Genomic DNA, 27470 nt, shown 5'->3' with positions numbered 1-27470 from the left:
CTTTAAGTATATCATGCCACTCCCTTCTGGCTTGTAGAGTTTCTGCTGAGAAATCAGCTGTTAACCTTATGGGAGTTCCCTTGTATGTTATTTGTCGTTTTTCCCTTGCTGCTTTCAATAATTTTTCTTTGTCTTTAATTTTTGCCAATTTGATTACTATGTGTCTCGGTGTGTTTCTCCTTGGGTTTATCCTTTATGGGACTCGCTGCGCTTCCTGGACTTGGGTGGCTATTTCCTTTCCCACGTTAGGGAAGTTTTCGACTATAATCTCTTCAAATATTTTCTCTGGTCCTTTCTCTCTCTCTTCTCCTTCTGGGACCCCTATAATGCAAATGTTGTTGCATTTAATGTTGTCCCAGAGGTCTCTTAGGCTGTCTTCATTTCCTTTCATTCATTTTTCTTTATTCTGTTCCACAGCAGTGAATTCCACCATTCTGTCTTCCAGGTTGCTTTTCCGTTCTTCTGCCTCAGTTATTCTGCGATTGATTCCTTCTAGTATAATTTTCATTTCAGTTATTGTATTGTTCATCTCTGTTTGTTTGTTCTTTAATTCTTCTAGGTCTTTGTTAAACATTTCTTGCATCTTCTCGATCTTTGCCTCCATTCTTTTTCCGAGGTCCCTGATCATCTTCACTATCATTATTCTGAATTCCTTTTCTGGAAGGTTGCCTATCTCTACTTCATTTAGTTGTTTTTCTGGGGTTTTATCTTGTTCCTTCATCTGGTACATAGCCCTCTGCCTTTTCATCTTGTCTATCTTTCTGTGAATGTGGTTTTTGTTCTACAGGCTGCAGGACTGTAGTTCTTCTTGCTTCTGCTGTCTGCCCTTTGCTGGATGAGGCTATGTAAGGGGCTTGTGTAAGTTTCCTGATAGGAGGGACTGGTGGTGGGTAGAGCTGACTGTTGATTTGGTGGGCAGAGCTCAGTAAAACTGTAATCCTCTTGAATGTTGATGGGTGGGGCTGGATTCCCTCCCTGTTGGTTGTTTGGCCTGAGGCGACCCAACACTGGAGCCTACCTGGGCTCTTTGGTGGGGCTAATGACAGACTCTGGGAGGGCTCACGCCAAGGAGTACTTCCCAGAACTTCTGCTGCCAGTGTCCTTGTCCCCACGGTGAGCCACAGCCACCCCCCGCCTCTGCAGGAGACCCTCCAACACTAGCAGGTAGGTCTGGTTCAGTCTCCCCTGGGGTCACTGCTCCTTCCCCTGGGTCCCGATGCACACACTACTTTATGTGCGCCCTCCAAGAGTGGAGTCTCTGTTTCCCCCAGTCCTGTCAAAGTCCTGCAATCAATTCCCACTACCCTTCAAAGTCTGATTGTCTAGGAATTCCTCCTCCCATTGCCAGACCCCCAGGTTGGGAAGCCTGACGTGGGGCTCAGAACCTTCACTCCAGTGGGTGGACTTCTGTTGTATAAGTGTTCTCCAGTCTGTGAGTCACCCACCCAGCAGTTAAGGGATTTGATTTTACTGTGATTGCACCCCTCCTACCGTCTCATTGTGGCTTCTCCTTTGTCTTTGGATGTGGGGTATCTTTTTTGGTGAGTTCCAGTGTCTTCCTGTCGATGATTGTCCAGCAGCTAGTTGTAATTCTGGTGTTCTCGCAAGAGGGAGTAAGAGCACGTCCTTCTACTCCTCCATCTTGGTTCCTCTCCCTGGTCTACTTTAATACAGTCCTATCCTGAGGCCAGGGAAAGGGGAGTGTAGACAGATGACAAGGATGACACCAATGATAATGGCCTACGTTTGTAAACAAGGGACAGCATACTTTCCTACACATGATCTCACTTGATCCTTATGCCATGTCTTTGAGGTAGATGGCACAACTGCTATTATTCCTATGTTATAGGTGAGGAAGGTGAGGCACAGAGAGGGTAAATGGCTTTCTTAAGATTGCACAGCTAGTGAGCTTAGAACGGGGAAGAACTAAGGGGATTCTGATACTCCAAGTCTGCTGCTTTTTGTGTTACATCATGTTTATAAAGATGCCCTTTCAGAGTCCTTTCTGGCCCTGTCACGTTCCAAAGCCCATGCGTGTCCCGCAGGAGCCTGGCTAGCCATGGCTGTCACCCTCTTAGGGAGCCACCCACATCTCCAGGTCTGTGGGTGAAGCATCATCGGAAGGGGCTTCTGTCCAGTTTACTTGGGGAAGGAGCTTGCGGTTGGACACACACCAGCCTACTGACTCAGGCTCTTCATCCTGATTCAGCTTTGTCCTAAAAATAGCACAAATAGGCAAAGCAGTTGGAGACCCGAGTTGTTAGCTGGGGAAATCAGAAAGCTGGACCTAAGAATTCTGTATTTCTTGCCCACCCTCACCCCTCCTGATACTCAAACATGTCCTCCTGTGATGTTCCAGCCCATGAAACAAACCTGCAAGTACTGCACCGAGCAGAACATCCCCTTCCCCAAATACGAGGTGCAGGAGGAGGATGATAAGCTCAAGGAGTGCTACCTGCTGGAGAACTCCCAGGAATCCGATGCCCCCATTGTGATTTTCTTCCCACTCATCAACGACACCTTCCAAAAGTACAAGGCCCCAGGTAAGTCGCTGTGAGCTCGGGTCCCACCCCAACTGGCCTTGGACGGAGAGCTCCTGTTCTTAGATGTGTGCAGTCTTCCGACAGCACTAACGGGGAAGCCTGGCATAGCTCCTGTCTGAGCCAAACTTGGCTTCGGTGAGAAAGAACAGCCCCCCATGCCCCTGTGCACCGCCGATGTCAAGCTCTCCTCTTTCAGTCATTCACAGCCTGGCGCTGTGCGGTGCCACGGAGGTCCTGAGATGGGCAAGCTATGTCCCCGCCCTGGGGGGCTAGGAGGTGTGCGTGCGCATCTGCATGTGTGAGTGTGCACATGGGCACGTTTTCTTGTGGGTGTGCAGGGGTGGGCCTCGGGCAGAGGGACAGAAACAAACCATTACAACCTCACGTGATAAGGGGCTACAGCAAGTCCTTCTGCTCCTCCAGGTGTGGAGCGAAGCCCCGAGGAGCTGGAGCAGGGCCAGATTGACATCTGTGGTCCCAAAACTCCCTATGCCACCAAGGAGCTGACGTACACGGAGGCCGCCTTCGACAAGCTGGTGAAGCTCTCCGAATATAACATCCTGAATAACAAGGACAAGCTCCTTCAGGCCTTGCGACTGGCAGTAGAGAAGAAGAAACGCCTGAAGAGCCAGTGTCCCCCTAAAGTCCCAGGACACCCCTAAAGAGTCCCCCTAAAGTCCCAGGATGTTTCTTGTGTCTGCTTCTAGCATCAGAGGCGCAGAACCCAGGGCTGACCGGCCCTCACAGCCAGCTCTGCTCTCTAGCAAGGGCTGCAGGCAGGCTGGCCTGGGCTTTCTATCAAAAAATTAAAATTAAAAAAAAAAAGTTGAGGGAGAAAGAGAAACAGGCAAAGGAAAATAACAAGGGGATGTATTTGGGGCTTTATACCCACTGGAATTTTTTTTTTAAACATCTTTATTGGAGTATAATTGCTTTACACTGTTGTGTTAGTTGCTGCTGTATAACAGTGAATCAGCTATACGTATACATATATCCCCATATCCCCTCCCTCTTGCACCTCCCTCCCACCCTCCCTATCCCCCCCCCAGGTGGTCACAAAGCACCGAGCTGATCTCCCTGTGCTATGCAGCTGCTTCCCACTAGCTATCTATTTTACGTTTGGTAGTGTATATATGTCCATGCCACTCTCTCACTTCGTCCCAGCTTCCCGTTCCCCCTCCCCGTGTCCTCAAATCCATTCTCTACATCTGCATCTTTATTCCTGTCCTGCCCCTAGGTACATCAGAACCTTTTTTTTTTTTTTTTTTAGATTCCATATATATGTGTTAGCATACACGTATATTTTGTTTTTCTCCTTCTGACTTACTTCACTCTGTATGACAGACTCTAGGTCCATCCACCTCACTACAAATAGTTCAATTTCATTTCTTTTTATGGCTGAGTAATATTCCATTGTGTATATGTGCCACATCTTCTTTATCCATTTGTCTGTTGATGGACACTTAGGTTGCTTCCGTGTCCTGGCTATTGTACATAGTGCTGCAATGAACGTTGTGGTACGTGTCTCTTTGAATTATGGTTTTCTCAGGGTATATGCCCAGTAGTATACCCAGTGGAATTTTTTTTAAACCTTCCCTGCAGGGAAGGGGATCCAATAGCCACAGGCTCCCACACATGCCTGAAGTGTGGAGAATAATAGCATGGCCCAATTTTATTTATATAAGAGGCTGGTTCCCCAGAAACCTCGGACTCAGAGCTGGAACTCAAAGCCCTCCCCTCAGTACTCCTCTCTGCTCGGGAAATGCACAAGAGGACCTGAGAAGCATTCTGGGTTCTCTGGAAAAATGCTTTTTAATTTTTTTTATTTCTGAAGGTGGTCTTTATTTTTTTTAATTTTTTTTAACATCTTTATTGGAGTATAATTGCTTTACAATGGTGTGTTAGTTTCCGCTTTATAACAAGGTGAATCAGCTGTACATATACATATAACCCCATATCCCCTCCCTCTTGCACCTCCCTCCCACCCTCCTTATCCCACCCCTCTAGGTGGTCACAAAGCACCGAGCTGATCTCCCTGTGCTATGCGGCTGCTTCCCACTAGCTATCTGTTTTACATTTGGTAGTGTATATATGCCCATGCCACTCTCTCACTTCGTCCCAGCTTACCCTTCCCCCTCCCCGTGTCCTCAAGTCCATTCTCTATGTCTGCGTTTTTATTCCTGCCCTGCCCCTAGGTTCTTCGTAACCATGCTTTTTTGTTTGTTTGTTTTTTAGATTCCATGTATATGTGTTAGCATACGGTGTTTTTCTCTTTCTGACTTACTTCAAATGCTTTTTTAAATTTAAGGCAATTGTATTCTTGTGATTTTTATAGGCAATTGTATTTTGTGATTTTTATTTTTATGAATCACCTTATTAATAGGAAGCATAATGCTTGAAGATCTAGATGGAGCACTAGAGACATCCTGGTCTCTTCAACAACAAACACAAACAGGTGATGGGGTTTCAGCAGCCCCTCTGCAGCCACTCAAAGGCCCAGGACAAGTGATTCCTTTGATCCCCACTGGGCAGCCTCGACTGAGCATCCAGCTCCGGCGAAATGCCAGGCGAAGCCCAAGTCTGCAGCTCCGGTTCACCGAACAAGGATCTGGGATGCAGCTCCGGGATGTCTGGGCAGGTACATCGGGCATCAGGTGAGTGATGCTGCCTGGTGCCGCCACTCAACAGGGCCACCGCTCGCTGACCACCCTGCTCCAGGAGCACTTCTCCATCCTCTTACCACCTCCTCTCTGGTTTCCAGATGGTATTACTTATTTCTAAGCGGCATTTCTCTTATTTATTATGTAAACACCATGGCCAGAACATCCCAACTCTTGAAGAGTCACCCTGAGATAACACAACTGGAAAGGATCAACCCAGAAAGGACTAGGTTAACCCTGAGGAAAATGCTCATCTTTGGAGATGGTTTCCAGATGAATCTCTGGGAAAGCCCTGGGACACAAAAGCTCAAAGTATCCACATCTCCCATCAGGCTGGGAACTTAACTAAAGAAATGTGTAGGACTTCCTACTGTGGCGCAGTGGTTAAGAATCCGCCTGCCAATGCAGGGGACACGGGTTCGAGCCCTGGTCTGGGAAGATCCCACATGCCGCGGAGCAACTAAGCTCGTGCGCCACAACTACTGAGCCTGCACTCTGGAGCCTGCAAGCCACAACTACTGAGCCCGCGTGCCACAACTACTGAAGCCCACGCGCCTAGAGCCCGTGCTCCACAACAAGAGAAGCCACCGCAATGAGAAGCCCACGCACTGCAACGAAGAGTAGCCCCCAGCTCTCCACAACTAGACAAAGCCCTTGCACAGCAACGAAGACCCAATGCAGCCAAAAATAAATAAATAAATTTATTTTAAAAAAAAAGAAGAAAGAAATGTGTAACCTGAGCCATTGAGATGCCTGTGCTGATGAAAGGTGTGACCAGAAAGGCATGTGGTCTACATGAAGCCCAGCAAACCTGGAAGACATGACCCTCTCTCTGGGCCACCATGCTCCCTAAGTAGTCCTTTGGATGTTAGGAGATGTGCAGTGACAGGTGTCAAAAGTTTACCAAAATTGTCCTCTGATTTACATCCTTGCTACCCAAAGTGTGGTGCGGAACTAGTTAGAAATGCAGAATCTCAGGCCCCACCCCAGCCATACTGAGTTCAGAATCTGCATTTTAAGGAGATTTTCACCTCCTCTCCACTGCCTTCAGGTGACGCTTATGCATATTAAAGTCTGAGAGGAGAGGTTTTATGCCATGCTCACTCATAAGCTGGAAAGCATGAAACCATCACTTCCCCTGAGCCACTGATAAACTGGGCTCCTGGACCTGCAAAGCTGGTCCCCACCCAGAGAATGCTGACTTGGGACCCCACCCTGCTCCAACACCAGAGCAGCCAGCTGCCTCCACTTTGCCATCTTTTCTTTCCATCTGCAAGAAACAGGTTCTCCTTAAAATGATCAGAGTGAGCCACTGGGCAAGACCTGGGTGTTTATTGTAAGGTGAAGGCAGCCCTGCCTTGGATTCATCAAAGTATGTAAAACGAGTTTTATAAAATCATTGTATTATTTGAGCACAGAATAAACTGGCCATGTGGGTAAATGCTGTCAACTCATCAGTTTTCATTATCTGGTGCTGCAAAACCTGCATAACTCCTGCCCTCATCCCTGCCTGGGCTTCCCACATGCACTGCCAGAGGTGTGAGAAGGCTGTTTTCGTCCCAGCCCTCCTCTCCTCCTGCAGGGGTTCCCCCTTTCTTGTGTGGCAGGGTGCCCCTCTGTTTTTATGAAGCCGTGTCGGCGACTAGTGGAGCACCAGCCCTTGCTGACTTATGCTGTTTGAAGCTCGGATGGTTTTCACGAAGCACCGATTGATGGAGAGGAAAGAAGGGCAGCCAGCATCAGCCTAGCACCTACCTGATATACAGCAGTCTGTGAACAGCCTCTGCTTTCCAGGAACTTGGATTTGGGTTGGGGGGTAAAACATGAAAAGATTTGTATACAGACTCGAGAAGTTAAATAGTGACTTAGCTTCTAAAACAATGCTGGCAATGTCACAGAGCAGGAGATGAGTAAGGGCCACACGAGGGATAAGGACAAAGTGTCATCAGCTCCGAGAGGGGCAAGAGCATAGGGTCCGGGGGAGGACAGGGATTCTCCCTCCTCAGGTTCCCTGCTCTCCGCCTATAACATGATTTAATAGAAAAATTAAATAAAACTCCTTTCTCCCCCAATGTCCCTCCCTCCCTGTCTCCCCTTTCCTTCCTGAGAGCAGCCAGCACACCACACTGCCGCACAGCCCCGTCACCCTGCCCCACAGTGGATGTTTTCTGCCCCTATGTCTCCATGAAAACACTTCTCCCGGAGGTCACCAATGCCCTCCTAATTGCCAATACACTGAGCCAAATGGCACCAGCCCTTTACAGGCCTTATCTTACTCGATTGTTCACCGCATTTGGCCCTGCAAACCACTCCCTCCTTCCTGAAACCCTCCCTTCCCATGACTTCCTTGCCAACAGCAAGCAGTTCAATTCAGTTCCGCTTGCAAATATTTATTGCCTTCCCACTACGTGCCAGTCACTGCTGTAGGCACTGGGACAACAAAAAAAGGATGAACAATTGACCCCACACTTCAAGGAGCTTCCTTCTGGTCCCACGCAGGAGACCTCCATGGAAACAGAGGCTTGCAATACGAAGAGGAAGTTCCATATTAGCTGTGTACACAGGGGCACACATTAGGGACTGCCAACCCAGCCCTAGAGGGAAGGGGCCAGATGTGCTTGGACATTTTCAAGCCCCTTCCCTGGCCTCACCTCCCCTCTCTCCTTTAACTGCCAGTATTCCTTGAGGCTCTTTCCTTAGCTCTCCCCGCTTCTCACTCTATACTCTCCTTAAGCAATCTGATCTACACCCAAGTCTTCTACTACTGCTTCTATTTTGAAAACTCACAACCCTTTAGTTCTAGCCAAGGTAATGTCCTAAGTTCTTGATTCATGTATTCAAATTCTATATCAGTTAACATTGCTTTTGCTACATAACCAAAAAGGATCTAAAGAGGCTTAAACAAGACAGAATAAGTTTATTTTTCTATTTCTTATTAGAGACCCAGTCTCCTTTCAGCTCTTGCTTCTGCCATCCTCAAGTTTTCCTTCTGGTCCAATGTGGCTGTTGGAGCTCCACCCATCATGCCCACATTCCAGGCAGCAGGAAGGATAAAGGGGTTTCAACATATTTCATGTAGCATAATGTTTTCAAGTTTCATTCAGATTGTGACATAAGACAGGATTTCCTTCCTTTTTAAGGTTGAATAATATTTCATTGTATGTATATACACATATTTTGTTTATCCATTCATCCATCAATTGACACTTAGGTTGCTTCCACCTCTTGAGTATTGTGAGTGGAGCTGCTATGGACATGAGTGTACAAATATGTCTTAGAGAACCTACCTTCAATTCTTTTGGATATATACCCAGAAATGGGATTGCTGGATAATATGGTACTTCTATCTTTAATTGTTTGAGGAACTGCCATACGGTTTGCCATAGCAATTACATGGATTCACTTCTGTAATCTGCTTTTTTCCACTTAAAAATATATTCTGAGCATTTTCTCAGGTCATTAATACTCTACTTATATAACAGTTTTCAGAGACTGCATAGGAAGCCATCATCTGCTTAACTAGTCCTTCATGGGGGGACAACTAGTCACAGCTTTTCACTATTATAAATGATATGCTGATAGACATTCCTTTGATAAATCTTTACATTCATTATTCCCTCAGGATAAAATTCCTGAGAAGTGTGAGCATTTCTAACAACTAGTAAAGGTATAATTGACATACAATAAACTGCACATATTTAAAGTACACAACTTGATGAGTTTCAACAGATATATCCAGCTGTCAACCATAACTGCAATCAAGGTAATGAGTAACTCCTTCACGCCAACAAAAGTCTTCTTCTCATGCCCTTGGTAATCCTTCCCTCTGCTCCCCCCCTGCTGGGTCACGTGGTAGGTGTATGCTTCACTTTTTAAGACACTGCCAAACTGTTTTCCAAAGTGGTTGTACCATTTTACATTCCACTGGCAAATGAATGAGGGTTCCAGTTGTTCCACATCCTCACCAACAACTGGTATGATCAGACTTAATTTCAGACATTTTAATAGGTATATAACAGTATCTTGGTGTGTTTCTTTTTCTTCTCCCTGCGCCGCCTGGCTTGCGGAATCTTAGTTCCCTGACCAGGGGTTGAACCCGGGCCATGGCAGTGAAAGCGCTGAGTCCTAACCACTGGACTGCCAGGGAACTCCCTGTCTTCTTGATATTGAGATTTAAGAGGTCTTTATATATTCTGGATACAAGTCCTTTATCAGATATGTAATTTGCAAATATATTCTCCTAGTCTGTGATTTGTCTTTTCATTCTCTTTACAATATCTTTAAAAGGCCAGGAGTTCTTAATTTTGATCAAGTCCAATTTATCAATTTTTTTCTTTTATGGGTCATGCTTTTAGTATCATCTAAGAAACCTTTCCCTACATAAGGTCACAAAGGTTTTCTGCTATGTTTTTGTCTAGAACTTTAAGTCTTACATTTATGTTTATAATCATTTTGAGATAATTTTTACATATAGTGCAAGGTATAGATCAAAGTTCATTTTTTCACATATGGATGTCCAACTGTTCTAGCATTATTGGTTGAAAAGACTTTCCTTTATCCATTGAATTGCCTTTGCACTTTGTCAAAAATCAATTGATCATATATGTGTGGGTCTCTTTCTAGACTCCATTTTGTTCTTTTGATATATTAGTCCATCTCTATAACAATACCATGCTGTCTTGATTTCTGTAGCTTTACAATGAGTTTTGAAATTAGGTAGTATGTTTTCCAACTTTGTTATTTTTCAAAGTTGTTCTGGCTATTTTAGGTCCTCTGCCATTTATATGTGAATTTAGAATCAGCTTGTCAATTAACAAAAATAAAAGCCTGCTGGGATTGTACTAAATCTATATATCAGTTTGGAGAAAATTGACATCTTAACAATATTGAGTCTTGTGATCCACAAGCATGGTATATATCTCCATTTATTTAGACCTTCTTTATTTGTTCCAGAAATGCTTTGTAGTTCTCAGTGTATAGACCTTGTACATTTTTTAAATTAGATTTATCCCTAAGTATTTAATATTTTCAATGCTATTGCAAATGATATTGATTTTTTTTTACTTCATTGTCCAGTTATTCATTTCTAGTATATAAAAATACAGCAGGTTCTTGTCTTATACCCAGAAACCTTGCTAGGCTCACTTAGTTCTACTAGCTTTTTTTGTAGATTCCATAGAATTTTCTACATAGATGATCATATTTTCTGCAAATAGAGTTTTACTTCTTCTTATCCAATCTAGATACCTTTTCTTTTACGTGCCTTATTGTAGTGACTAGAATCTCTAGTAGGATATTAAATAGAAGTGGTAAAATCAGACATCTTTACCCTGTTCCTGATTGTAGAGGGAAAGCTTTCAGTCATTTCACCTTAAGTATGATGTTGAGAAGCAGAAGTTTTGAATGTGCATTTTCAAGATTTTGATAAGTATGGACTCCAGAGAAGTTCCAATTTACACCATCTCCAGCAATGTATGAAAAGGTGCCTTTTCCTACACCCTTGCCAACATTAGGCATCATCTTAGAAAAATAAAAGTCTGCCATTCTTAATGTTATCTGTTCATTTTAAATTTGTTTCTTTGATTATTAATGGAGATCAGCATCATTTAATGTTTACTAGCCACTTGTATTAGATTTTTTAGTTGTCTGTGTCCTTTGCTCATTTGTCTAATGTGGTGTTCAATTTATTCATTTCTTTCTTAATAACTTCATAGTAGCTTTTTAAAGTTCTAATGTCCTTAATTAAATGTGTATATCATATATGTCTGTAATATTTTACCCAATTTGTCTTTTGCCCTTTACTTTTGTTTATGGATTTGTTTGGTTTTTTATATATACTATTTTTAATAGAATTTTTTAGAGCAGTCTTAAATTCACAGCAAAATTGAGTATAAAGTACAGAGAGTTCCCATGTATCCCTTATCCTTGCAACACAGCCTTCCCACTATCAACATCCCACACTATCAACATCCTACACCAGAGTGTTACATATGTTACAATCAATGAACCTAACCTACACTGACACATGATTATCACCCCAAATCCACAGTTTACATTAGGGTTTCCTCTTGGTGTTATATATTCTATGGATTTGGACAAATGTATAATGATATGTATCCACAATTACATTATCACACAGAATAGTTTCACTGCCCTACAAACCTTCTGTGCTCTTCCTACTCATCCTTCCCTCCTCTCTAACCCCTGGCAACCACTGATCTTTTTACAGTCTCCATAGTTTTGCCTTTTCCAGAATGTCATACAGTTGCAATCATATAGTATGTAGGCTTTTTAGACTGGCTTCTTTCACTTAGTAATATAGTTTTAAGTTTCCTCCATGTCTTTTCCTGGCTTGATAACTCATTTCTTTTTAGCTGAATAATATTTCATTGTCTAAACGTACCACAGTTTACTTACCCATTCACCTCGTTAAGGACATCTTAGTTGCTTCCAAGTTTTGGCAATTATCAATAAAGCTGCTATAAACACTTGTGTGCAGTTCTCCTGTGGACATAAGTTTTCAACTCATTTGGGTAAATACCAAGGAGAGCAAATTCTGGATCACATGGCAAGAGTATGTTTATATGGGTTTGTTTGTATGTATTAAAAAAAAATTGAAGCCTTTACTTTTTTGTTGATAAATCTATCAACTTTTTTTTTCATAATTTCTATCTTTGATTTTGATTAGAAAAGCTTTTCCCTTCCAAATTTTACAAGTCTTCGGTAGCTTCTGAAGTAGTAGTTCTTCTTCTAATAGGTCAATGGTTTCATTTTATTTTTACATTTCAATCTTTATTTTGACATGAGGCAGATATCTAACTACATTTTCCCTTGGCTTTCTTTTCACTTCCTTAGTCACACATAGCTCCCTCTAAATACTTTATCCACACAACTGCAAAGGAATTCCCAATTTACAAACAAGAAAACTGAGGCAGAGAGACAACTCATTGCATTTAAGATCACACAGCCATGAATTTATATAGTCAGAATTCAAACCCAGGGCTTTTGATGCCAAATCCTGTTCTCCCCACCACAGCCTTGGTACTCAAATTATGATCCATGAACAAGCAGATCCATCACCTGGGGGCTTGTTAGAAATGCAGTCTTGGGTCCCATCCCATACCCACTGAATCAGACTCTGCATTGCTATCAAATGTGAGAAGTCTGTTGTGATCCTATTACCTCACATTTAGGATACATCAGAATCACCTGGGGGTAGTTGTTGAGCTCCATCCCTCTTCAATATTTTAATTCAGTAGGTCTGGGGTGATGAACAGAAATCTGCATTTTTAACAAGTATCCCAGGTTATTCTTATGCAGGTGCCCCCCTCCACCACACTTGAGAAATGCTCTGAAACAACTGAGACATTTTAAAACTGTAACCTAGGACACCAAAAGTGATGGCTGATTATTTCTCCCAATCTCAATTTAGATGTATCCTTCTCACCTGAAAAAGAGACAGCTAGGAGGTAACAGTCTTTTTATGTTACTATGTGGCAATGAGGTTTTAATAATGAGGATTTAAACTAAATCTTCAAATTTACAGAATATCAAATAAAGAAAACTAAGGGCAAAAGGTCTTCAATCGACCCAGAATTTAGTGGAGGCAGTGTGGAGAAACATATACCCAAGTAGATTGAAGTCTACTTCCCCTACTTCAAATGTTGTCAATTGTGTCCGTGAGTCAGGGTCTCTTCACCAATAAAATGAGTGTAATAACCTGCCAGTAGGTAGAAAGAACCTGCCTGTCAACTTTCTGAACATTTGTCCCCAGCATCGACGTCCATTGGGCTGGAATGAGTAAACGTTCCCGGAGACTAAGCAGCCTCCGGAGGCTCTTTTATTACCAGCTCAGATTTGCCCGGAAGCCGACGCCACCTGGCCAGAGGTGCGGCCGGTTAGACCAAACAGGGCCCCTCCGTTGGCCGGTCTGCGCTGGTGGGTTCGAGAAACACCCTCTTCCCCGCCCAGTCCTTCAGAAGGGTTCCGTCATCAATAATTCATTAAGAACCTCCTCTCCATTGGTTGGCGCCTCCACCAGCGCTGGCAGCAGCCCAATGAGGAAGGACTTGAGAGAGCCCTTCTGAATAGTGAACGAGCTCCCGTGACGTAGCGACTGGGGATTGGCTGAGACGGCGAGAGGCGGGGCCAGCTCGGGCGGTGGCTAGGGCGGCCTGGGCCGCTCAGTGCGAGCTGGGGAGGGTCGAGCCTGGAGTGGGGACGGTTCGCTGGACCTGCACTGAGAGGGCGAACGCGGGGTGCGGACGGGCGGACCGGTGGCAGGATGTTTAGCTGGCTGGGGCGGCAGGCGGGCGGGCGCGAACGCGCGGGCGGCGCGGACGCCGTGCAGACGGTGACTGGCGGCCTGCGCTCGCTGTACCTGCGTAAGGTGCTGCCGCTGGAGGAGGCGTACCGCTTCCACGAGTTCCACTCGCCCGCGCTGGAGGACGCCGACTTTGAGAACAAGCCCATGATCCTGCTGGTGGGCCAGTACAGCACGGGCAAGACCACGTTCATCAGGTAACCCTCCCCGCCCGCTCCTCACCCCTGCCTGCGCACCTGTCCCCGCCACCTAGGTGGAGGCGGTCCTCCCCACGTGTGTGCGTGTTGTCACTAGCCTCCCGCCCTCCTCGGACTTCCTGCAGCGCCCACTTCCCCTTGGAGGAACCCCGTCTCCGCTGCTTCCTCCTCCAGTATCGGCGTGACCTCTGGTTCCCCGTCCGAGCGCGGTGCCGGGGTGTCTGAAGCCCCACCCGGGGCGCGGCCGACAAAGTAGGGGCTGGCTCTCCCTACGCGGCCAGGAGGGTCCTCGAAACCGCCCCCCGCCCCTGTCTGCGTACTCCGAGCCCTCTTTCCTTGCTTTTGGAAAGGCACTCCTCTGGCTGGCATTATCTTGTCACCCTAGCCTGCGAACCCGGGGAAGGGAGGGGAAGCGAGGTTATAATAAGCACCTTCTTGATGAGCGAGTGAGGGCTACGGCTGGAAATGGGGACAGAGGTGTGGGGTATCAAAATGGGTTATTGAGTCAAAGTTGGAAAGTTAAGCCCCTAGCACAGTGCCCCGCGTATAACTATTTGTTGAATGAATGAAAGAAAGAAAGAATGAATGAATGAATGGCAACAGTAGAGGGTATTGCCCACTCCCCCTTCCCTTGCGGTCCTTGCACGCCGCCTCCACCACTGTGTTCGGGGGACAGGGTAGAGAGACCGCCTTCATTCAGTTCTTGCACAGCCTCCCTTTACCCTGCGTTAGGAAGTTAGCTGTGTGTAGCCGCCGCACCAGCGGAAGCCCAGTGGAACTAAGGGGGAGTGTCATATTGCTTTTCGTTAGTTTCCATTTCTTAGTTGGGTCAGTCCCTCCTCCCTCACCCTTGACAGCTGAAAATATTGTCATGCTCGCTGTGTCTCCAAAAGCAAACAATTACTGTGCATGCCTTGACATTCAAACCGTATAGCTCCTTCCTAGTGATTTTTGATGGGAAATCATTTACATTGTAACAGATAGCTTTTTGAAGAAGCTATTTTACTTTTAAAGCAGCTGGCATATTAAGACTCACTTTCTTTGGCTAGGAGACTTGTTTTCCTGGGTTAAACTGTGTCAGTTGAAACAAAGTAATCATTTAAGGTTTTGATCCAGGGTTTTGGAAATTGTAACAGTCTCTTCATCATTGATGTTCAACAGGTGTTCAGGAAACTGCATCGGTATTTGGATCCATGCCATTTCTATTAAGTAGTGACCTCTTTTTCTCCCTTCCAGTGACCTAAATAGTTCCCACAAATAGAGTAGTTGCCACTACAGAAAATACAGGCTTGCAGATACACTATGAATGAATTCAACAAAACAAATATACTATATTGAAATATAGTTCTAGGCAGTAAATTGAATGTGAAGGAAGATGGAAGAAAATAATTTTAAATTGCTCTATTTGGTGCTTATTAGTAAGCTGAAAACAGTATTAAATATGTCACCTAAGACACTCAAAATGAACCATAGAAATATTACAGTCACTGATACCTTGAAAGATGAGGCACAATACATTTAAGGTCTCAGTAATACTAACCAGTTTTTAAGTATATGGGACAAGGAAGCATTATGACCAAGTGGTACAAGAGTGGTAGGTGGACTTTTTTTTTTTTTTGAAATATGCAAACAAAGGATAAGAGGGTAAGCATTGTTATAATAGTCTCAGACATTAGCGGTGGCATGTTCACAGCACCCTGGGTAGTTCCTCCCATCTGTCCTTGCCATGAGAGCTTTATTGTGTGATTAGGGAGCCACGGTTGATACTATGGCAACCCGGATGTGATGTGGCCCTCTCTCTGCTCCCACAGCCTGGATAGTAAGCAAGCCAAAGGCAGGAGAACAAACCCACAGGAACATGAATTGATCTTTTTTTCAGTTTACTGTTTTTCTGTTTCATCATTTGGGGGGAGCTTTGTGGAATAGCTAAGCATAGTTTAAAGAAGGATTTTGAGGTCTGGCAACTCCATCCAACTGAACTACTTCTCAGGAGGCACTGGAGCCCCATGTGCAACACCAGGGTGAGGAAGGAGTCACCTTATCAGGAAGTCACTTGCTCTTGAGACCTTCCCTAACGACAAAGTGACTTTGTCGTTAGGCAGCAGGCACAAAAGTGGACCTGTGAGGTCAGAAGAAAATCAGGGTAGACAGGAAGGTTGGTGAGCACCGGAGACCTGAGTTTGGTTTCAGAGTGGAGCTAGGAGGAAAAGATGTAGCTTCTGGGAGGAAAGCCCCAAACAAAAGGGCAGCTGACCTCTAGAGTCCTGCACGGGAACTGGGGGCCAGAAGTGTTGGCCCAGGGTGCTGACAGTCCTGGAACATGCCTGCATCCGTGGCTGTCTTTTCTCAGTGCCTGGGTGGTTTGCTTCTAGCCAGTGAGCACTGGAAGCTCGTACTTGGCTATGGGGTGCACCTATCTGCATAGTCAGAGATTCTTATCTACCTGGCTTCCTGCATATCCCAAGAGGTCACTGGTAACACAGAACCTGCACTGATATGGAGGGAAACTTCTCTCCTTGTAAAGCCACTCAGCAAGAACTTTGGTGTACATTCCACAGCTTTGATGAAACCTTATTCTTTCTTCCTTTTGTCCCATAACTGGGAAGAACTAAGAGCCCCACTGAAACATGGTGAAACAGGACATTCACCAAGAGTGAAGAAATTAAGTGTGTGCCATGTTCTAATGAAGAGGTCTCCTAAATGGGGTGGATGGAGAACCTGAGTGTCAAGAAGTTGTGCTCACTCCTGCATGGAAGATCACCATGAAGGACTCAAGTGTGAGGAGGAGGACGGATAGAAGGAGAGTCTTGGTGGACTCTCCTCACATGGGTCACAAAGCTGGCCCAGAACTTCAGGAGATGTTTGTCAAAGTCTTTTGGGGGTAGAAACAAACGGCCTATTGTCTCGTTGACAGTTTTATTTCTCAGAAGACAGAGGATGCAATGGGAGGAAATGTTGGTGCTCTGCCTCTGACCAGCAAGAAAGAACTGGCCAGAGAAGGAGAAGAGATGGGCATGGGGGAGGTGGCCATATCATGGTAGACTCTTTAACAGCCAAGGAAGGCTGGATATTGGGTTCAGCCAGGCTTATGTCCAAAACCTGAGGAAAACAGATTTCAGAGATTCCCACAGAAAGTCCCTGGGCCCAGGTGCTATGAAGGAAGACATTTCCACTGAGAGGATGTGAGGTTCACCAAAAATCCATTTAAACCACACAACTAAAACTTCTGATTTTTAAGAGCTCCACTTTCTCTCTTCCTCCTACACCCTGTCCTGTTCTCTCAAAAAATTTATTCTAATGAGGAAAAAAAAAGGAAGTCACTCAAGAAGCTATATAGGCTTTTAAAGGGTAGAAACCAAGGAAATTAGGCAAGAAAAAGAAATAGAAGGCATGTAGATTGGAAAGGAAGAAGTAAAACCATCTCTATTCACAGAGGACATGATCCTGTATATAGAAAAATCCTAAGGATTTAGGAAAAGCCTTAAAAAACTCTTAAAACTAACAAACAAGTTCAGCAAGATGTCAGGATATAAGATTAATATACAGAATCAATTATATTTCTATACACTAGCAATGAACAATCTGAAAATGAAATTAAGAAAATTCCATTTATAATAACACCTTAAAAATTAAAATACTAAGGAATAAATTTAACAAAAGTAATGTAAAACTTATGCACTGAAAACTATAAAACTTTGTTGAAAGAAATTAAAGAAAGCCTTAAAAAAAAAGAAAATGAAAGACATTCCATGTTCATGGATTGGAAAACTTAATATTTTTAGAATGGCAGTAGTACTCAAAGTGACCTGCAGATTCACGGCAATCCCTAGCAAAATCCCAGTTGCCTTCTTTACAGAAATTGACAAGTTGATCCTAAAATTCACATGGAAATGTAAGGGATCCAGAATAGCCAAAACAATCTTGAAAAAAAAAATTGCATTTCTCATACTTCTGATTTCAAAACTTACCACAAAGCTACAGTAAACAAGACAGTGTGATACTAGCTAAAGATAAACATGTAGATCAACTGAATAGAATTGAGAGTCCAGAAATAAACCCATACATCTGTGATAATTTTGTTTTTACAAGGGTTCTAAGACAATTCAGTGGGGGAAAATATTCTTTTTAACAAATGATGGTGGGACAACTGGACATCCACATTGCAAAAAAGAATAGGAAGTGACTTCTAATGGGTACAGCGTTTCTTTTTGGGTGATAAAAATGTTCTGAAATTAGATAGAGGTATTAGTTGCACAACTTTGTGAGTATACTAAAAACCACAGAATTGTGCCTTTTAAAAGTGTGAATTTTATGGTGTATGAATTATATCTCGATAAAAAAATATAAAACAATTCAGTCTTTCAGTATTAAGCATCCTATGATTTATTTACTTTCTATAAATTCTGCAGTTAGTGCTAGTCAAGTAATTTCTGCATTTGTGTACAATAATTTAAAATAAAAATGGATGCCAGAAAGAAAACAAATGAAAAAAAAAGTGGAAGTAAGCTGAAAGAACACAAGGACAGAAGGAACTAAGGAGTAGACCTGAGAAAAAAGGGAGTACAGATAGCCATCACACAATCCCTACGTTTTTTCCCTTGTGTGGTCTTGTCAGTGTATAAACGTGCATTCTTCGTAACACTCAAGTTAGTAAAATCAAGGTATGATGTTTTCCTATAAAATGCTTGATAAAGTAATTATGTTTTAAAACTTTAAATATTAAATATAGCATTAATAGGGGAAAAGGGAGCAGGGGTTCCACACACAAGGGTGAAAACAAGGTTTATGGACAGTACAAAGCACTAAGAAGCTGGAGTGAGTGGGCTGAGAGGGCAAAAATGCCTCAGACAATAAAAAAGCCTTTTTAGCTATGATTAGAACAAGAAAAAGAATCAGGAAGTGATAGGCTCACTGTTTGGAACTCTTGCTGTAACATTAACAGAAAGCAGAACTACTCAGCTATTATTTTGCTTCCTCCTTTTCTCTCAAAGAAAATGCTCCAGGGATGGTAAAGGGAGCCCAGCCATGTTTGAGAGGGACTCAAACCCAGACCGAGAGGAGCTCTCCAGGGCCTGGCACAGGCAAGACCGAGTAAATACCCGGGTGGATAGATAGATGGGAGGCCTTTATAGGACGAACTTGCAGTTGTGCTCAAAGAACTGTGTTTGGTGATTTGTAAGAAATTATGAAGAATATGCAAAGTATCAGAAAATTGGAAGCAGACAAATGTCCCAGTTTTCAAAAATGGGGGGAAATAGATTTTGTTTAAGGACAAAGCTCTGCTCCATTCCTTTGATAAGCTCTAGACTCAGTTATTAAAGAGAAGTGAAGGCACTCACTAGGAGGCAGTCTGGTTGGCGGTCCGGTGGTTAAGACTTCGCCTTCCAATGCAGGGGGTGCAGGTTCGATCCCTGGTCAGGGAGCTAAGATCCCACATGCCTTGGGGCCAAAAAAACAAAACATAAGACAGAAGCAATATTGTAACAAATTCAATAAAGACTTTAAATGGTCTACATCAAAAATAATCTTAAAAAAAAAGTTCCTTTAGGGAAACACTGTGGGTCCAGTTGAGTGGTTCTCACCCCCATTCAAGTGCTGCACCCCTGAAAATCATAGTCTTGTGTGTCAAGTACCACACCTTTTACAGGTCTCGTCAAAATACTGAAATATTTAATTTTCACCAAAGAATAGACTTTATTTACAATATACAATGTAAGATCATACCTACACAGCCTAGTGTTTCTTTACTCAAATAATACTGATTTCAGGGATGGGCCCAGCTATCACAGACTATGGAAAAGAATCAAGCCGTGAGAGTTCTGGGTGGTAAGAGCCGTGACACTAAAGCACAGTGTGGGATGGGAGTATAGGAGGGACCCTTCCTGCAGGTTTGGACATTGGAAAAGGCCTCCCTGAGGATACAACCTAAAAGGTGAACCCTACGGAATGAGCCAGATTTCACTGCCCCAAGGAGACGGGGAAGGGAAGGTGAGAAAGTGTCGATGATGAGGCCCAGGTTTAGGTAACCGGGTGGGTGGTTGAGCTATCCGCTGAGATGGGGACACAAGAGGAGGAAGAGTAGGGGCATACTTAAGAGTTTAGATTTAAGCCTGTGCGTAAGTGGACACCCAGGTGTAGAGTCCGTGAGGGGTCAGACATATGGGTCTGGAATGAGAGGAAGAGGAGCTTGTGGAGACGCTGGGGAAAATGTCACCAGGTAGGTGGAGTAATGCCAGGGAAGGATGATGGTTCAGAGCCATCTTAGGGCTCGTTTGGTTGCAAGTGACAGCAATTCAACTAAAAAAATCTTAAGTAAAAAGGTATACCTTAGCCCATAGAATGTACATCACCAAGAGTGAACCCTAATGTAAACTGTGGACTCTCGGTGATAATGCTGTGTCAGGGTGGGTTCATCAGTTGTAATAAGCGCACCACTCTACTGGGGGATGTTGATAATGGGGGAGGTGATGCATATGTCAAGGCAGGGGGTGTATGGGAAACCTCTGTATTTTCCACTCAATTTTGCTATGAATGTAAAACCGCTCTAAAAAATAAAATCTATTTTTTTTAAGAAAAGGGTATACCTTTTCTCACAAAACTGTTTGAACCAGGGTGTGCTGGCTTCAGGCCTGGCCTAGGACCCCACGTGGTGCCATCAGGACTCGGTCTCTCAGCTCTGCTGCCTTCCTCACTCTGGCTTCCTTCTCAGGCAGTAGCTCGTGGGGTGGGCACACCCTCTCTAATTCCAGACTCACATTCTGCCAGCTCAGCAACCCCAGTAGGAAAAAAGAGAACCCCTTTCCCCATAGTTTCACAGAAAAGTCTCAGGTTTGAGTTTCATTAGCTCAACTTTGGCCGTCTGCGCATCCTTGCACCAGTCTCTCGAGCCAGGGGAATGAAGTACCCGTGCCTGGAGTGGGGTGGTCAGCCCCCAGACCTTATGGACTAAGGGTGGGGAGAGGCAGCTCCTCAGGGCACGGCTATCAAATAGGGGAAGTGGACGCTAGACAGGTGAAACAGCAGACGACCCCCACAAAAGCCAGGGAAAGAGGGCGGGGAGGTCAGCAGCATCGGCTGCCTCGGGGAAACGGAACCAGTGGATTAGCCACCAGGAGCCAGGGTGACCTTGGTAAGAGTCAGTAAGTGGTGGTGATGGAAGCCAGGTGGCAGAGGGTTGAGGAATGAGTGGGAGGTGAAGCGTCAAATATAGAAAACTCTCAGCAGCTGGGCACTGAAGGCGAGCAATCGTGCCCTGGTCACAGGCATTGCGGAGGTTTGGTTGATGAGCATGACCTCAGCAGAGTTAGAAGTTGATGGAAGGGGCCCGTGGAGGGGGAGCAGCTGGCATTTCAGAAGCCCAAGAGGAGGCAGGACTTGGAGCAAGGATTCTGAGGGGTGGGGGGCCGTACCGGCCAGGTTGAGTGTGGCATTGCTGGCATCAGTCAGCTCGGCGAGACACCGTAGGTTGGCCTCTCATCCACTCATTACATCGTCTACCTGACAAAGGGCAGCGGTACCCGAGGATTAGGAGAAGTGACATCTAGAAGCTTACTTCTAAAAGGCATTCAATGTACTTTTCAAAACCTTGGAAAATTGTGAACTAGAAAGCTGTGGTTCCTGGATCTGTCTGCGGGTCAGGATCACCAGGACACCTTCTGAAACAGATTCCAGGGCTTCATCCCAGACCTTATGAATTGGAATCTCTGTGGATGAGACTGAGAAATCTGTTTTTGTTTTTTATAAACTACGTCTCAAGGTGATTCTTAGGCAGCCTCCCCCAGGAAACATTTGAGAGCCGTTGCTACATGAAGATTCAGTTGATGGAATCATGACACTAGAACCATCAAGCCTGAAGAGAGAGGCTCACTGTGGTGGACCTTCCATGGCATATGGTCCAAGCTCCATCTGTTCACATTTTAGCAGATGACGTAGAAGAAGACATAGAAGTCATGACTACAAAACTGGGGATTATGCAATAAATGCAATTTAATAAACAGCCTTTTTCACTTAATACAATATGATGAATTTTTTCTCGTGTCATTAAGTAATCTTCAAAAATAACTAATGTTTGCATCATATTCTATCGTAAAGCTTGGAACATTGTTTTTAATATTTTTCCCATTTTTTAATTGAAATATAGTTGATTTACAATGTGTTAATTTCTTTTTATTTTGATATGTTTTTATTTCAATCCCAATATTCAAGTTGGAAAATCCAGTGAGTTTTTTTTCTTTTAATATTTATTTATTTATTTATGGCTGTGTTGGGTCTTTTTTTTAATTCAAACAGAAAGTCACAAAAATTATAATCATCCTCATCAGTTCACTCAGTCCCATGTAATTAACTTTTTTAATCTTGATCTTTTGTTAGCACTTTTATGAATTCATCAGTTTTCCATTAGAGTTCTGAAAATGCTTATTCATTCAGTTCAGCAGTATAGTCAGTTACCAGAAACCTGTACTTGTCAGTCTTTTCCATGAAGTCCTTGAAGATGAAACCCTTTTATAGGAACATTTTTGCAAAAGCATCAGAGTACACCCAGAACTGTCCGTAAATGACAAAAGACTTAAAAATGACCATGGTTAAAGATTTGATGAAAGTTCATAATAATGCAGTTGACAAGGAAATTTAGTTATTTCTGAGATACACATTTTAAAGTAATAACTAGAATTATGACTTATAACATTATACCAGAACATATAAAATTTTTAGAAATTTCATGTAATGTCTGAAACAGTTATATTAACATATTTCCATACAAATAACCCAAAGAAAGTTTAGTATTAGTTGGTGTTTTGTTTGTTTGTTTGTTTATAATGCAGGTTCTTATTAGTCATCAATTTTATACACATCAGTGTATAAAATCCCAGTCGCCCAATTCAGCACACCACCATCCCCACCCCACCGTGGTTTTCCCCCCTTGGTGTCCATACGTTTGTTCTCTACATCTGTGTCTCAACTTCTGCCCTGCAAACCGGTTCATCTGTACCATTTTTCTAGGTTCCACATACATGCGTTAATATACGGTATTTGTTTTTCTCTTTCTGACTTACTTCACTCTGTATGACAGTCTCTAGATCCATCCACGTCTCAACAAATGACTCAGTTTCATTCCTTTTTATGGCTGAGTAATATTTCATTGCATACATGTACCACATCTTCTTTATCCATTCGTCTGTCAGTGGGCAGTTAGGTTGCTTCCATGACCTGACTATTGTAAATAGTGCTGCAATGAACATTGGGGTGCAAGTGTCTTTTTGAATTATGGTTTTCTCTGGGTATATGCCCAGCAGTGGGATTGCTGGGTCATATGGTAATTCTATTTTTAGGGGTTTTTTTTTGTTTTTTGTTTTAAATTAATTAATTAATTAATTTATTTATTTATTTTTGGCTGTGTTGGGTCTTCGTTTCTGTCTGAGGGCTTTCTCTAGTTGCGGCGAGCGGGGACCACTCTTCATCGTGGTGCGCAGGCCTCTCACTGTCAAGGCCTTTCGTTGCGGAGCACAAGCTCCAGACACGGAGGCTCAGTAGTTGTGGCTCACGGGCTTAGTTGCTCCGCGGCATGTGGGATCTTCCCAGACCAGGGCTCGAACCCGTGCCCCCTGCATTGGCAGGCAAATTCTCAACCACTGCGCCACCAGGGAAGCCCTATTTTTAGTTTTTTAAGGAACCTCCATACTGTTCTCCACAGCGGCCGTATCAGTTTACATTCCCACCAACAGTGCAAGAGGGTTCCCTTTTCTCCACACCCTCTCCAGCATTTGTTGTTAGTAGATTTTCTGATGATGCCCATTCTAACTGGTGTGAGGTGATACCTCATTGTAGTTTTGATTTGCATTTCTCTAATAATTAGCGATGTTGAGCAGCTTTTCATGTGCTTCTTGGCCATCTGTATGTCTTCCTTGGAGAAATGTCTATTTAGGTTTTCTGCCCATTTTTGGATGGGGTTGTTTGTTTTTTTAATATTGAGCTGCATTAGCTGTTTATATATTTTGGAGATTAATCCTTTGTCCTTTGATTTGTTTGCAAATATTTTCTCCCATTCTGAGGGTTGTCTTTTTGTCTTGTTTTTTTTTAAACATCTTTATTGAAGTATAATTGCTTTAAAATGGTGTGTTAGTTTCTGCTTTATAACAAAGTGAATCAGTTATACATATACATACGTTCCCATATATCTTCCCTCTTGCATCTCCCTCCCTCCCACCCTCCCCATCCCACCCCTCTAGATGGTCACAAAGCACCGATCTGATCTCCCTGTGCTATGCGGCTGCTTCCCACTAGCTATCTATTTTACATTTGGTAGTGTATATATGTCCATGACATTCTCTCACCCTGTCACATCTCACCCCTACCCCGCCCCGTATCCTCAAGTCCATTCTCTAGTAGGTCTGTGTCTTTATTCCCGTCTTGCCACTGAGTTCTTCATGGCCTTTTTTTTTTCCCTTAGATTCCATATATATGTGTTAGCATACTGTATTTGTTTTTCTCTTTCTGACTTACTTCACTCTGTATGACAGACTCTAGGTCCATCCACCTCATTACAAATACCTCCATTTAATTTCTTTTTATGGCTGAGTAATATTCCATTGTATATATGTGCCACATCTTCTTTATCCATTCATCCGATGATGGACACTTCGGTTGCTTCCATGTCCTGGCTATTGTAAATAGAGCTGCAATGAACATTTTGGTACATGACTCTTTATGAACTATGGTTTTCTCAGGGTATATGCCCAGTAGTGGGATTGCTGGATCGTATGGTAGTTCTATTTGTAGTTTTTTAAGGAACCTCCATACTGTTCTCCATAGTGGCTGTATCAATTTACATTCCCACCAACAGTGCAAGAGTGTTCCCTTTCCTCCACATCCTCTCCAGCATTTATTGTTTCTAGATTTTTTGATGATGGCCATTCTGACCGGTGTGAGATAATATCTCATTGTAGTTTTGATTTGCATTTCTCTAATGATTAATGATGTTGAGCTCGTCTTGTTGATGGTTTCCTTTGCTGTGCAAAAGCTTTGAAGTTTCATTAGGTCCCATTTGTTTATTTTTGTTTTTATTTCCATTACTCTAGGAGGTGGATCAAAAAAGATCTTGCTGTGATTTATGTCAAAGAGTGTTCTTCCTATGCTTTCCTCTAAGAGTTTATAGTGTCTGGTCTTACATTTAGGTCTCAAATCCATTTTGAGTTTACTTTTGTGTATGGTGTTAGGGAGTGTTCTAATTTCATTCCTTTACATGTAGCTGTCCGGTTTTCCCAGCACCACTTGTTGAAGAGACTGCCTTCTCCATTGTATATCTTTGCCTCCTTTGTCATAGATTAGTTGACCATAGGTGCGTGGGTTTATCTCTGGGCTTTCTATCTTGTTCCATTGATCTATGTTTCTGTTTTTGTGCCAATACCATATTGTCTTGATTACTGTAGCTTTGTAGTATAGTCTGAAGTCAGGGAGTCTGATTCCTCCAGCTCTGATTTTTCCCCTCAAGACTGCTTTGGCTATTCGGGGTCTTTTGTGTCTCCATACAAATTTTAAGATGATTTGTTCTAGTTCCGTAAAAAATGCCATTGGTACTTTGATAGAGATTGCATTGAATCTGTAGATTGCTTTGGGTTGTATAGTCATTTTCACAATATTGATTCTTCCAATCCAAGAACATGGTATATCTCTCCATCTATTGGTATCATCTTTAATTTCTTTCATCAGTGTCTTATAGTTTTCTGCATACAGGTCTTTTGTCTCCCTAGGTAGGTTTATTCCTAGGTATTTTATTCTTTTTGTTGCAATGGTAAATGGGAGTGTTTCCTTAATTTCTCTTTCAGATTTTTCATCATTAGTGTATAGGAATGCAAGAGATTTCTGTGCATTAATTTTGTATCCTGCAACTTTACGAAATTCATTGATTAGCTCTAGTAGTTTTCTGGTGGCATCTTTAGGATTCTCTATGTATAGTATCATGTCATCTGCAAACAGTGACAGTTTTACTTCTTCTTTTCCAATTTGTATTCCTTTTATTTCTTTTTCTTCTCTGATTGCCGTGGCTAGGACTTCCAAGACTATGTTGAATAATAGTGGTGAGAGTGGACATCCTTGTCTTTTTCCTGATCTTAGAGGAAATGCTTTCAGTTTTTCACCATTGAGAATGATGTTTGCTCTGGGTTTGTCGTATATGGCCTTTATTATGTTGAGGTAGGTTCCCTCTATGCCCACTTTCTGGAGAGTTTTTATCATAAATGGGTGTTGAATTTTGTCAAAAGCTTTTTCTGCATCTATTGAGAGGATCATATGGTTTTTATTCTTCAATTTGTTAATATGGTGTATCACATTGATTGATTTGCGTATACTGAAGAATCCTTGCATCCCTGGGATAAATCCCACTTGGTCATGGTGTATGATCCTTTTAATGTGTTGTTGGATTCTGTTTGCTAGTATTTTGTTGAGGATTTTTGCATCTATATTCATCAGTGATATTGGTCTGTAATTTTCTTTTTTTGTAGTATCTTTGTCTGGTTTGGGTATCAGGGTGATGGTGGCCTCATAGAATGAGTTTGGGAGTGATCCTTCCTCTGCAGTTTTTTGGAAGAGTTTGAGAAGGATGGGTGTTAGCTCTTCTCTAAATGTTTGATAGAATTCACCTGTGAAGCCATCTGGTCCTGGGTTTTTGTTTGTTGGAAGATTTTTAATCACAGTTTCAATTTCATTACTTGTGATTGGTCTGTTCATATTTTCTGTTTCTTCCTGGTTCAGTCTTGGAAGGTTATACCTTTCTAAGAATTTGTCCATTTCTTCCAGGTTGTCCATTTTATTGGCATAGAGCTGCTTGTAGTAATCTCTTAGGATGCTTTGTATTCTGCGGTGTCTGTTGTAACTTCTCCTTTTTCATTTCTAATTTTATTGATTTGAGTCCTCTGCCTCTTTTTCTTGATGAGTCTGGCTAATGGTTTATCAATTTTGTTTATCTTCTCAAAGAACCAGCTTTTAGTTTTATTGATCTTTGCTCTTGTTTTCTTTGTTTCTATTTCATTTATTTCTGCTCTTGTCTTTATGATTTCTTTCTTTCTGCTAACTTTGGGTTTTGTTTGTCCTTCTTTCTCTAGTTCCTTTAGGTGTAAGGTTAGATTGCTTACTTGAGATTTATCTTGTTTCTTGAGGTAGGCTTGTATAGCGATAAACCTCCCTCTTAGAACTGCTTTTGCTGCATCCCGTAGGTTTTGGATCGTCATGTTTTCATTGTCATTTGTCTCTAGGTATTTTTTGATTTCCTCTTTGATTTCTTCAGTGATCTCTTGGTTATTTAGTAATGTATTTTTAGCCTACATGTGTTTGTGTTTTTTATGTTTTTTACCCTGTAATTCATTTCTAATCTCATAGCATTGTGGTCAGAAAAGATGCTTGTTATGATTTCAATTTTCTTAAATTTACTGAGGCTTGATTTGTGACCCAAGATGTGATCTATCCTGGAGAATGTTCTGTGTGCCCTTGAGAAGAAAGTGTAATCTGCTGTTTTTGGATGGAATGTCCTATAAATATCGATTAAATCTCTCTGGTCTATTGTGTCATTTAAAGCTTCTGTTTCCTTATTTATTTTCATTTTGGATGATCTGTCCATTGGTATAAGTGAGGTGTTAAAGTCCCCTGCTATTATTGTGTTACTGTTGATTTTCTCCTTTATAGCTGTTAGCAGTTGCCTTATGTATTGAGGTGCTCCTATGTTGGGTGCATATATATTTATAATTGTTATATCTTC

General features: G+C 42.8%; 2 protein-coding genes across 4 annotated transcripts in view; both read left to right on the top strand.

The window, feature by feature from the left end:
• Positions 1–13220, top strand: part of PLA2G4E (phospholipase A2 group IVE) — a 70326-nt gene extending 57106 nt beyond the window's left edge. For all 3 annotated transcript variants that reach the window (XM_082453084.1, XM_082453085.1, XM_082453086.1), the window contains 2 exons: positions 2360–2543; positions 2967–13220. In XM_082453084.1, the coding sequence (XP_082309210.1) occupies positions 2360–2543; positions 2967–3205 (423 nt within the window). In that variant the 3' untranslated portion in view covers positions 3206–13220. The remainder of the gene's footprint in view (positions 1–2359; positions 2544–2966) is intronic.
• Positions 13221–13350: 130 nt separating this feature from the next.
• Positions 13351–27470, top strand: part of EHD4 (EH domain containing 4) — a 92885-nt gene continuing 78765 nt past the window's right edge. Inside the window, exon 1 of the mRNA XM_082453108.1 lies at positions 13351–13723. Coding sequence (XP_082309234.1) covers positions 13488–13723 — 236 coding nt within the window. The 5' untranslated portion in view covers positions 13351–13487. The remainder of the gene's footprint in view (positions 13724–27470) is intronic.

The sequence above is a fragment of the Balaenoptera physalus genome (assembly GCF_965194825.1).
Source record: "Balaenoptera physalus genome assembly, chromosome: 2".
Taxonomy (NCBI): Eukaryota; Metazoa; Chordata; class Mammalia; order Artiodactyla; family Balaenopteridae; genus Balaenoptera; species Balaenoptera physalus.
The sequence above is the reverse complement of the archived record's forward strand: the minus strand, read 5'-3'. Positions and strand labels throughout refer to the sequence as shown.